Genomic DNA, 13,254 nt, shown 5'->3' with positions numbered 1-13,254 from the left:
GATGCCTTTGCGTGCTCTCCCCTCGGCATATTTTTCCTCCATTCCCTGCTCCCACCCCCCCCCCCCGTGGAGTCTCCTACACTTGACCTTCAGTCTTCCTCCCCTCACCTTAGCTCACTCCCCTCCCCAGGAAGGCATCGACTCCCACAGGCCACCATGTTGAATGCAAGTCTCCTTTCGAATATTCATCAAATGAATCCAACTAAAGTTTCGAACCAGAGTTTTGCACTAGTCCAAACTGTTGTCTTTCCAGAGACAAGAGACAGATAAAGTAATTTATCGTTCACTTTTTTGACATTCAATTAATCAATTCTGTGGCTAGGTCTCCCTTGACGGCCTTCTTTTGAAAACTCCCCCGTCTAGGTTTCAAAGCACTTCAGAATGGCTTTGTCTCCTTTACTCTCCCACTCAACTGGAGAGCTGCTCTGTATTTTTAGAAAAATCCGTCCCCGTCTGACAAATCAATAGACTCGGAATTAATCTCTTCCAGCTATAATTCGCCAGGCCCGTCTTTGCAATGGTTCAGCGTTCTTGAAAAATAAAAGAGGCAAAGAAATACAGACGTTCGGTAAGAAACATCTATAGTATTTGCTCTAGCGTTTGCTTTTAAGGCATTGTCACTCACAGATCGTTCTTCAAACTGCTGGGATGTCAGAGAAGCATTCAGATCACCACTGCCGCAGAGCTTCTGTAAAGAAAAGAGAAAGAAACAACCTGCTTCAGGAAAGCAAAATGACATTAACCTACAGGGATATCCCCTTGAAGGCGCCATCTGCGCGCTCAGTTTCGGGTGCGCGGGCTGCTTTTGCACGTGTGTGGCAAGTCCTGGCAACAAAAGTTTGATTCGGTGGAATCCACCTGCCTGCAGCCTCGGCCGTCTTGGTCACGATCGGAGCATCAGTGTGGATAAGGCTGATTGTCCTCCACCACCACGGGGCTGCTCCATCGTCCCTGGTCCGTCCGGGGCTTGGCGTGCAAGCAGCTTTCTTCCAGTGAACAAAATGCGAGCAGGAGAGTCACCCCACCAGCGCCCTCCCCGGGCCTGCCTGGCCCCCCTGCCCACCGGAGAGAAATGGACGGATCCTGTGCCGGAGACCCGGGCTTGTCACGCAGGAGGAGACGTTTCAAAATGTGATCCGGAAGACCTTCCTCAAGCCGTACCTTCGTGAGACTGTACCGTCACCAACCCAGGGGTAAGAAATGCAAATTCTGAGCAAATGACCTCAGAATGAGAGGTGCCTATGTTTTCTAATTTAAGATGCCCAGGAGGGGCGCCTGGGTGGTTCGGTGGGTTACACTTCTGACTCTTAGTTTTGGCTCTGGTCTTGATCTCTTCGTCCGTGGGATTGAGCCCCGCGTCAGGATCTACACGGTGCAGAACCTGCTTGGGGTTCTCTCTCCCTCTCTCTCTCTACCCCTCCCATTCTCTTTCTCTCTCTCCCTCTCAAAAAAAAAAAAAAAAAAAAAACCCAGGAAATGATCCCACAGAGCAACGAAATGGGTAACAGTCAACAGTCAGTAGTCAGTGTAGGATACAGTAGACCTGTCCATTACACAGGTTTTATACGTACAACACAGGTTCCAGAAGAATCTGGGGACTCCTTGAAGGTTTCTGGGGCTGATGTAAGGATGGCTGCCTGTATGCAAAGGCAGAGTGGAAGGGAAATGAGCTAATGATCTTCTAGCATTTTTGGATATGTTTCTGTCTGTCGGGCACATTATTCAGGGCTGATTTCCTGTGTGAGAAACATGGGGTCTCTCCCTCCAAACAAGGCTGGGTAACTCTGAAGTCATAGGCAAACTGAGGCAGGCAGCAGACCTGCGGAGGCTGCTTCGATGACCTTGAACCACTGAGGGGAGACGCAGGGACCAGGGGCACCATGGTCTTTGGTCTTTCCCGTCCATCGCATCCATCAGAGAGGTCCTGACACAGGGCAGACATCCCGCCTGGATGGTAGGCTGCCTTCCAAGGCAGTGACACGCAAACACACACACACACACACACACACACACACACACACACACACACATTCTTCGTCTCTGTCTCTCTCAGAGAGAGCTTCAGGCGGCAAGAGGCCCTGGGTTCCCCAGCACGAGGGCAGCTCTTCAGCCCCTAAGAGGCACGGCGGGAGGGTGAGGGGCCGTGAACAAGCAGGGGTTCTCTGGTCCACCCCCTCTGCATGCAGGGCCATCACAAAATGCTGCAACCAGGCAGCCATCAGCCCTGATCACAAGGTGGCCTGAAGCCTGACAAGTCCTTTCCCAGGAAGGACAGAGGCCCTGGGACTTCTGCACCCATGATTCTCACACCGGCCTCCTTCTCCACCAGTCCCAGGCCTGGCATCCCTAAGACTGCAAATAGAATTCATTTACTTCAGATTAATTCACCAGGACCAAGGGTGACTTCAGGCACTTTGACCTTTCCTGAAGGCTCCCAGCCCTGTGGTCACCAGAGTGACCTCGGCCCTGGACATACCACTGCTGCCCAGCCAGGAAGAGAGCCCTAACCCTCAGTGCAGGAGAGCTGTTAGCAGACCAGAAAAGAGGGGACAGCCTCTACGAGTCACCTCCCCCCACCCCGGCTCTTCAAACTCCTATTTTGTTCTATGGGAAAGACACCCAGGATGGTTGGACAGGACTATCCGATGACCGCTTTATGAGGACAATCAGAACCTTACTCAACTCCCCCCGTCTCAAAAGATTTGCCCTTTTATTACAACACACACGATATCTCCCGGAAGCTTAACAACCCCTCCTCTAAAAAAATTTTTTAATGTTTATTTTATTTTTGAGAGATGGAGAGAGAGAGAGAGAGTGAGTGGGGGAGGAGCAGAGAGAGAGGGAGACACAGAATCGGAAGCAGGCTCCAGGCTCCGAGCCATCAGCACAGAGCCCGACACGGGGCTCGAACCCACGGACCGCGAGATCGTGACCTGAGCCCAAGTTGGACGCCCAACCGACTGAGCCACCCAGGCGCCCCATAACAACCCCCTCTTCCACCCGATTTACGAAACCAAGAGAGCCCAGCCACACTGCCACGTCCAGAGCTCACAAGGCACCACGTGCCGTCTGATGCTCTGTGGCCTGAAGACCCACCAGTGTCTCCGGTTTTAGGAAACGAATCGATGTTCCACTTAACCAATCCTGTGCAAAGGCAATTCCACAAAGCCCCCAGCGCTGGGATCAGGGTTTCCATTTAAAGTACGCGGTCATTCGCCAAAGATCGTGGTGGTCCAGAATCTTCTACTGTCAAATACGAAGGTGGACGGCCAGGCGCTCGAAAACGTCAACCCTCAGAGGACACCCCAAACGCGCTCTCCCAACTTGGCCTCGTTGTATCCATTGGTCCACATCCCCTCCGTGGCTTCCACACTATCAAAACTGACAGCTTTTATCCAAATATATGATACGCCTTCCACTTACAACAACATGGAAATTAAATGTGAAGAATGACATTAATTCAACATTATGGCTGGTTTTACTCACAGAAAAGTCACACAACTTAAACTTACGGTTCCCACGGCCACCGTAACTGTCACACACCGTATATACACACGAACGAAGGAAACCGATCACCGTAAAGAAGAACCGAAATGCTACATCGGCACCAGAGGACACGTTACAGCTGCTGGGGGACACAAAACCTTGAATATTCCCCTACATTCTGCATAGAGCCTAAGATATTACCCACTGAATAGAAGGTACATTACTTCACTTCTTTGTCAACCCAGTAACCACGTCAACGGGCCTTTTCTTTAAAAACAGCACAATTAAGGGGCGCCTGGGTGGCTCAGTCGGTTAAGCACGCGACTTCGGCTCAGGTCATGATCTCACGGCTCGCGGGTTCGAGCCCCGCATCGGGTTCTGTGCTCGCAGCTCAGCCTGGAGCTGCTCCGGATTCTGTTTCCCTCTCTCTCTCTCTCTCTCTCTCTGACCCTCCCCTGCTCATGCTCTGTCTGCCTCTCTCTCCAACATAAATACATAAAAACAGCACAATTAAGATTTTCCTCAAAGGAGTCCCTGATACCCCACTATCATTAGAATATATTTTTGATGTTCTCAACAAGCATAATCAAGCCCTCTGTTTTTTTTTTTTTATTTTACTTTTGAAAACTTAATGGTAAAATTGCCTTTCTGTATATGTGTACAAGGCTACACTGTTTATATGTTTATTTTGAGAGAGAGAGAGAGAGAGGCCAAGCAGGGGAGGAGCAGAGAGAGAAGGAGAGGGAGAGAGAGAGAGAGAGAGAGAGAGAGAGAGAGAGAGAATCCCAAGCAGGCTCCATGTTGTCAGCTCAGAGCCCAACATGGGGCTCAATCCCACGAACCCTGAGATCCCGACCTGAGCGGAAATCAAGAGTCACTTGCTTCACCAACTGAGCCACCCAGGCGCCTCCAATGGTACGGTTTTTAACACACACATAGATTTGAGGGACCACCACAACAATCAAGACAGAACAGATCTGTCACCCCATTAACACTCATTCGTGCTATCCCACTGGGGTTTAAATCATCCCCAGCCCGCGGCAGCCACCTGTCTGTCTTCCTCACGTAATTTCATCTTTTCCAGAATACCATACACATGGACTCAGCCAATATGCCAACATCTGACACTGACGTCGTTCACTCGGCCCAATGCCTTTGAAGCCCATCCAAGTCGTCCTCTGCAATCATTGAAACCATTTTGGTGGCCGAATAGTATTCGATCCTACATTTATGCATTTGGTGTTGGTTTCACAAATGCCAAACACATTATTTCCAAGGACACAGGGAAAGATGAATAATTTTGAATATCGTAATGCTAGGGGCGCCTGGGTGGCTCAGTTGGTTAAGTGTCCAACATGAGCTCAGGTCATGATTTTGCGGTCCGTGGGTTCAAGCCCCGCGTCAGGGCTCCGTGTGGACAGCTCGGAGCCTGGAGCCTGCTTCAGATTCTGTGTCTCCCTCTCTCTCTGCCCCTCCCCTGCTCACACACACTCTCTCTCTCTCTCTCTCTGTCTCTCTCAAAAATAAACATTAAAAAATTTTTAAATTGAGTATCATGCTAAAAAAAGACTAATAGGAAAAAAAGGTCTAATTACTTAGAAACATTCCAAAATTATGGCAATAACAATGTGGCATGAAAATTAGGATCCGGTTTAACCGTCTCTCCCATAACTCTCTCTGCTGCCTTTTGGGTAAGTGGTTTTGTGTTTTTGGTTTGCTTTTGTTTTCTATGACTGAGAGTTTAAATTGGTATTTCCATTCTACCTGAATGGAAATGGGTGGCAAGGTAATAAACTTTGCCTTCTCTTTAGGGAAGAGTCCTCTAGCTGCAGGAAGGCAAATTTATTAAAATGTAGCAGGATATGGGGAGATACGAGCATGGATGGGCCAGTCATATAAAACAGAAAAATCACCAAAGATCCTAAGAGCAAGACACTGATGTGAATAAACAGTTTCCTTGTGTGTATGCTAAACGTGACCTTGTACGAATGCCACCTCCCATGTGGCTCATCCAAAGGCTCTCACCATGAAGTACACACAGGAAGCCAAATTATAAACCATGTAAACAACCGTGGGGGGGTTTAAACTTCAATAGGAGACATCAACCCACAGCCAGGAAAGCTAAATGAGGAAAAAAGCTGGCTCAGGAGAGCGTTTCTACAGTCTCTGGAAAATACCCGGGACATGTCAGTATGGCAAGCAATCCCCGTACGACATATTGACTTAACCACTCCTCTCATGTCTAGGTTACCGAGAATCCGAACACTCTGGCTGACAGTGGTCACAAACACAAACACCCAACAAGACAAAGGAAGGAGCGAAATGAGCAAAGGGAATGGGATGGCGAGCCAGACCCTGAAGCACAGCCCGGATCCAGTGACAGAATCAAAACGACCCACAGGGCAACTAGAGAACAAGATTACGCTGTCTGGAGCACCTGCGGGGGGGCTCAATCGGTTAAGCGTCCGACTTCGGCTCAGGTCACCATCTCACCGTTCATGAGTTCAAGCCCCGCGCCCGGCTCTGTGCCGACAGCTCGGAGCCTGGAGCCTGCTTCGGACTCTGTGCCTCCCTCTCTCTCTGCCCCTCTTCTTCTCATGCTCTGTCTCTGTCTCTGTCTCAAAAATGAACAAACATGAAAAAAACATTTTTTTTTAAAAACTAAATGTCTGTTCAGAAAATTCAGGTCTACCAAATGGCTGAGTCTGTGCATATCGCGTTTGGACACAGCTTTGCAGGAAGCTATTGATCATACAATCAAGGTACACGTATTTAGTCCCCCCTACCCCAGTCCCAAGAGTGTTTTCTCTGTAAGTGATCACCCTGGAATAATAATATGCAAAATATGAGTCGTGTGTGTGTGTGCGTGTATGTGTGTACCTATATACCCTACTCAGTCACATGTCAGTATTAATCAGTGACCAGCAGGGGCGCCTGGGTGGCTCAGTCGGTTAAGCGTCCGACTTCGGCTCAGGTCATGATCTCGTGGTTCGTGAGTTCAAGCCCCGCCTCGGGCTCTGGGCTGATGGCTCAGAGCCTGGAGCCTGTTTCCGATTCTGTGTCTCCCTCTCTCTCTGACCCTCCCCCATTCATGCTCTGTCTCTCTCTGTCTCAAAAATAAATAAACGCTAACAAAATTTAAAAAAAAATCAGTGACCAGCAAATTACAATCCACCACCTACTTTTATAGATAAAGTTTAAACTTTGAAACACAGCCCCACCTATTCATTTGCCTACTGTCTATGGCTGCTCTCAGGATACAATCCCAAGGCTAAGAAGTTGCAATAGAGGCCAGAGGGGCCACAAAGCTAGACATACTGATTACCCGGCCCTTCATGGAAAAAGTTGGCCAACCCCTGGTATACTCAACCTTTCTTTTCCTGTTCAGTCATAGTTGTCCACTGACCTTTCACACGCTGTTTCCATGCTGTTACCAGTAGATAGTTTATTTCTTATTTTTTAAAAAAATTTTAATGTTAATTTTTGAGAGAGAGAGGACAGAGAGAGAGAGAGAGAAAACAAGTTGGGGAGGGGCAGAGAGAAACGGAGACAGAGAATCCAAAGCAGGCTCCAGGCTCTGAGCTATCCGCACAGAACCGGACATGGGGCTCGAACTCACGAACCCTGAGGTCATGACCTGAGCCAAAGTTGGATGCTCAACCGACTGAGCCACCCAGGCGCCCCACTTGGAGATAGTTTAAAAGAATAATGGTCCCCTTTACGTTTGCTTAGCACTTTATAATATACAAATACACACGGACTCCTATTAACTTATTATAAGGGGCCCACAGGCTGTCAGGAGTATCATCAATTTACAAATGAAGAAGTCCAAGTGAAGAGATAAATGGTTGCTCACTAAGGGAGACCAAAGAGTTAGGCGTTCCCTTGACTGACCTGGGTCCTCTATTCTTTTCACCGTGCCCCGACTTGCCCCAAATCCAAAGTCAGAACACTTCGCCCGGCATGCGGACCGGCAGCTCCCTGCAGGGGCAGACGAGGCCCGGGAGTCAGAAAGACCCGGTTCCCACCCGACTTGTTCTACTTCCTAGCTTCGCGTCCTTGAAAACGCAACCTAAAATTCAAGACGTGGGAACCTGTCCACAAGGGGCAAAAAAGACACTCACCTCGCCGACTGTTGCGAGAAAAATGCATTCATTCAAAGGAGGTCTACTGAGCATTACCGTGTTTCTGGGGCCGGACAGGCACGAGGCTGCCTGTATGCAGAGCGAGCCCGACGGATGGTCCGAGGAGATAACGCTCGTGTTCCGTACCCAGCAAGGGTCCTGATACATAACCTCTCGGAAGGTGGTACCGGATCGGGGTTGCTTTCCTATTAGGACTGTTCTATTGCTATCATGATTCGTATTAAGACAGGGGGTGTGTTTAGGAAGACTGGAGGAAGAAAACTCAATGACGGGGGTCAGCAACCTGAGTCCCTCCCTTCATTCCCTCCCTCCGCTCCCCTGACACTTGTATCGTGACAGTTGGAGAGATGTCTAATGACGCCTCGGGCCCGTGGGACCTCCCTTGGCACACAGGGCTCATCAGCCTAGGCAGGCTTCCTGCATGGCTCTCTCCCCAGGCAAAGCTTCTCCTTCAGCTATTCGCCGCCTATAGAGCAGGCATCGCAACGCCACCTGTATATTACAGATCCCTGCCTTGCGAGCAGCACAGTATTGAGCCCCCAGCGCTCCTCTGGATGGATGCCCCTCGTGGGTACCCCGGATAGTCCTCGTGGTGTAGCAGGACCGCCCGACAGGATGGGAAAGTCTGCATGATCCAGCCTCAGAAATAACTCTGACATCTGCTGCCACCCACCCCTCCGGTCCTGCCACCCGGCCGGTGTTCTCTCCCCTGCAGAGGCTTTCCCTCCAGACGCGCACACACCTTCCTTCCTCGCCTCCTCTAGGCCGCCGGGTAAATGTCGCCATCTCAGAAGAGGTCTTTCCCGGCCCCTCCGGGCAGAACTACCACCCCAGCACTGAGCAAGCATCTTCTCTGCTTTGTTTTTCTCCCTTCCACCTACCCCTCTCTGAACCTATCTGGAGCCTGCCACTGTTGAGATCAGGATAGGCTCTCCAGGAGGAAGTGGATTTTTGTCTGCCTTCTTGACCGCTGGGTTCCTGGCGCCCCGAGCAGCATCAGCACGTGCGAGGTGCTCAACGCGTGAGAAAGGAGGGAGGGAAGAAGAAACGGGGCACCCAAGCTGTGAAAGACCCTGCAACGAGGCGGACACGCCTGGCTCGCCGACACCATGAGGCTGAGTGATGATTTGGGGGATAAACCAAGAATCGTAAAAGGGCCCGAAATTGAAGTGTAGAGACACCAGTGTACTCGTTCACCAGCTGGAGGCCCGTTCCTCTGCACCGGTTTGTCATTTTGCTTCTTTGTGGTCACTAAACTGAAGCTCTGTGGTTGCCGAGTAGCGGTTCTAGAAACATCCCAATCAGGTACTTCTCTAAACCACTCAGCTCATCTATATAAGCTGGCACCAAAGCTAGTTATTTAAAATACCAACTGCCAAATGAAATGTCAGGAAAGGATGTATCCCGGTGGGGGCAGGGGGGGGGTTGGGAATTACATGAATGAGGGAGGGGGGCAGTAATCCTTCCATTCAGGGTTATTAGTTGCTGGCCATCATAATAAACCCATTCAAGCACTATAATTACCCCTGTATTTAAAAAGGCACAGTGGGGGTTGCCTGGGTGGCTCAGTCCATTAAGCATCCCACTTCGGCTCAGGTCATGATCTCACAGTTCGGTTTGTATGTTTCAGCCCTGGAACCTGCTTTGGATTCTGTGTCTTCCTCTCTCTTTGCCCCTCCCCTGCTCACTCTCTGTCTCAAAAATAAAAGTAAAATCATTAAAATAAATAAAAAATATAAAAGGGCACAGTGGACACAGAGAAATAACAACCAATATCTTCCTTTCATGACCAACTTTTTTAGATCACCGACTCGGAGGTGCCCCGGGTTAAAGGATCACATTTCCAAACTCCTTGCTGTGCACACAGTTTTGTGTACGGGCTTTGGATTCAGACAGTTCCCAGATTCGGATCCTAGCTCTAACACTACCTGGATGACCTTAGGTAAGCCATTAAACCTTCTCAGCCCTCATTGCATTCTGGAAAGTGTACTGATAAAAATAATTATAATAACATGAATAAATACAAACATAATCATAGCAGTGAGCCCATGCCTGTCACATAGTTTTGGGCCACGAATTCTCTCTATTTTTTTTTAGGCTTAAAACTTTATTTTGAATGAAACTTAACTACTAGGCTTTCCTCTCTACCTACCTGAGTCTTAGACACATAACGTGCCCTCCCTGACCACCTGCTCAGAACGACCCTCTCTACTGACCTCAAATGGTCATCTAGCACTGACCAGGGACTGAGACCACCTCGGATCTTTGGTCATTTTTTCCAATATCTGGACCTACTCTCAACTACATCATCAACACAGAGGACGGGAACCAGAGGCAACTTTCTGTATTTCCTCAGTACCCGATTTTACAAGGCAAGAGAGAGCATCTCGAAAAATAAGTACTGGGGAAGGAAGTGAGAAGAAAATGCAAAGGAAAAAAAAAAAGAAAAGAAAAGCTATTCTCCCTCTGGGTCTCCTTAACTGTAGCTTCTCCATATTTAATCTGACGTTTGGGAAGTCCATTAGTGCTCACTGTACATCCCCCTCCAACCCCCCCATCCAGGGCCTCCCTGTATCACCACCTTCCTCGACCAGCTGAACTTCTTAAGGCTCCACAGCACCTAGCATGGCCTGTGGCTTAAAAGTCAGCTTCAGAGGGATGCCTGGGTGGCTCAGTCAGTTAAGCGTCCGACTTCAGCTCAGGTCATGATCCCACGGTTCACGAGTTTGTGCCCCGCATCGGGCTCTGTACTGATGGCTCAGAGCCTGGAGCCTGCTTCGGATTCTGTGTCTCCCTCTCCCTCTGCCCCTTCCCCACTCATTCTCATTCTCTCTCTCTCTCTCTCTCTCTCTCTCTCTCAAATATATAAAAACATTAAAACCATTATTTCTTGAAGTCAGTGTCAGAGAAACATGAGTCAATATACTTCACATAAACAAGGTTTGCAGAAAGCTGGGCAGAAAGAAAAAGAAGGCATCATCTCTGTTCCTCAGGAGCTTCCAATCTAACACGAGGCCAATTTCTAAATAACCAACTAAATACAGGGTGGGGTCAATACACCTAACAGATTCCCCAAGTTTTTCCAGGCCCTGATATAATTATCACTCCGTACACATTAATGAAGTTGAGGTTTATTATGATTTGACAATCATGAAACAGTGTGCTGTTGCTATCAAAATAACAGGAACATAAGGTGCCCTTTACCACCTCCCATGCCCAAGTTTTGGTGATGGCAGCAAGGAGAATAAAACTGTAAGACCACCTTTCATCCATCAGAGGCCCAACATACAAAGTCATTGAAAGCAGGCCATCTGGTTGCCAGGCAACCATGAAAACCTACCGGCCTGACTGAAAGTGAAAATAGACAGCTAATAAATTAACGTGTCAATCAATAAAAAGGGAAAGGTCATGCAAGAAAGCCTGGGTAAAAGTTTGGACTCGTCCTTGAACCCTACAGGGGGAAGAGACAGCCTATGCCACAGGACTTTAAGAATCGTGGCTTCGTGGCCTAGGCAGGTTGGCCATGTGGATATGGAGGTCGTTGGCTCAAGCGAACAAAGTGTGAGCATGTCAAGATCTCCTTTGCACCTCAATCTCTATCGTGAGATGGATGGCTTACCAGACACCATTCAGTGTGGAACCTACCCGTTCTCCTTGCAGGGATTCATGTTCGTAAAACAATCTCCCGATTCTATGTGACTTCTCATGTAGGCCGACTTCCAAGAGTCCATACGCCTAACAGATTCCCCAAGTTTTTCCAGGCCCTGAGATAATTATCACTCCGTACACATTAATGAAGTTGAGGTTTATTACGATTCGACTTCCCAAGTAACTCGACAATCATGAAACAGTGTGCTGTTGCTATCAAAATAAATATTAGAGTCTATATGGTATTTAATCCTCATTACAAACAGTCAAGGTTGTCATTTATAGCTCTGTCTCATGAGCATTGGGTTATCATGAGTTGGTCCTCGGAGCCAGATGGCGGCTGGACAGTTAATATACAGGTCTAGGAGGCAGGTGACCTTCTCAGGGTCTTACCCAGTGACACCTTTGCCCACTACCAGTTTGCTTTCCCTTCGCTACCTCCCTTACCTGTTCCAAACCCTTTCTTCCTCTACAGATGTCTGCAGAAAGCAGAATGAGGTTAGCGCTCGGTAACAGCAAAAGCGGCATGCCAGGCAAACAAAAGCAGGGTGATTAACACTGACTGTACAGTCGGGAAAACCCTCACAGGGAGGGAGAATTTGATGGGTGAGAGGGTTTCCTGGAAGAGAAGTACGAGACGAAGAAGTGAGGAGGAGACAGAGGTGAGATGCATAAACGAAAATGTCAGTGAAAAGCAAGGAAAGTGAGACAGCCTCACGGCATTCATGGGTTTTTCACTTGGGCCACCCGGTGGGTGTGGCCAAGAAAAACGGTCTCTGTGTGTGAGAGCACTTGAGGGACACAAAATTCTGTCAGAACAAGTTGAGATCAGGTTTATGTGCAATGCCCACGGCGATCAGAATTGAAGGCCCAAAGAAAAGTCTGGAGAATCCTCTTCGACCAATGTATTCTTTATTCTAAACCTACTTTCTTCCATTTTGGTTTTATGGCTGGTTGAAGCACCTTCACTGAGACTCTTCCAAGGCTCCATGTGGCTTCTCTGTTCTCACATGCTTTCTTCCTATTCCTTCTTAATTTTGTGCTTTGCTTCCTCATTCCGTTTCCCCATAACTGTCAACCCGCACCTTGCTTCCCTGCTGACACTGGCAGGACTAAGAAGAAACTAGAAAACATTCAGACACCATCATTTGGGGTCTTATCCCACGGCTGCGGGCTCAGCCTGGTACCAAGTTGCCATTGCATAAAAAACATGGAAGACAAGCCTCCGACCACAGAAGTTCCTTTCCTTACCCCTCTAGAAAGCTACAACAAAATAAGTCACAGCAAGGATACTCGGTGAACATCTGATTGTCCCTGTGGTGCACTGGGTTTGTCACTTGCCAACCCCTTCCTCCCCGCTCCTTGCTTCCCCCCATTTCATGAAAGTGATAGAAACCTGGCCACTATTCATTAGGAAGGAAACAGATGGCCCACATCCTAGATACAGATTAGCCAACCCCAAAACTCACGGATTCCCCAGGACTTCCACCTTCATTGAAAAAAAAGAGAAGATGGGGCACCTGGGTGGCTCAGCCGGTTAAGCGGCCGACTTCAGCTCAGGTCATGATTTCGTGGTCCGTGAGTTCAAGCCCCGCGTCGGGCTCTGTGCTGACAGCTCAGAGCCTGGAGTCTGTTTCAGATTCTGTGTCCCCCTCTCTCTGACCCTCCCCCGTTCATGCTCTGTCTCTCTCCATCTCAAAAATAAATAAACGTTAAAAAATTTTTTTTTTTTAAAAAAAAGAAAAAAAGAGAAGAACAGATTTAAAGCCAGTATCAGACTTGGGCTGTAAAGTCTACCCCTGTCTAAATCTCTGTTTTTCAGTTAATATCATACAAAAAGAAATTTCATTTACAGTATGATGTGTTTCTTTAAAAAAAAAAAAAAAAACAAGAAAATCAGACTTTAATTAAATCATAAACTGACGAGAACTCACAACAAAGACACTAACAAAAACCGTCCTAACCTGAATGTACA

The 13,254-nt window shown here is 48.3% G+C and overlaps 1 protein-coding gene across 7 annotated transcripts in view; it reads right to left on the bottom strand.

Moving 5' to 3' along the window:
* Positions 1-13,254, bottom strand: part of MCTP2 (multiple C2 and transmembrane domain containing 2) — a 238,322-nt gene that overhangs the window by 169,654 nt on the left and 55,414 nt on the right. For all 7 annotated transcript variants that reach the window (XR_003969321.1, XR_003969322.1, XM_030317470.1 and 4 more), the window contains exon 3: positions 626-688. Coding sequence is in view for 5 of the 7 variants with exons in the window: in XM_030317470.1 (XP_030173330.1) it covers positions 626-688 (63 nt within the window). In the remaining 2 variants the exon portion in view is untranslated. The remainder of the gene's footprint in view (positions 1-625; positions 689-13,254) is intronic.

This window comes from Lynx canadensis, chromosome B3 (genome assembly GCF_007474595.2).
Source record: "Lynx canadensis isolate LIC74 chromosome B3, mLynCan4.pri.v2, whole genome shotgun sequence".
Classification (NCBI taxonomy): Eukaryota; Metazoa; Chordata; class Mammalia; order Carnivora; family Felidae; genus Lynx; species Lynx canadensis.
This window is presented reverse-complemented; position numbering and strand designations above follow the sequence as displayed.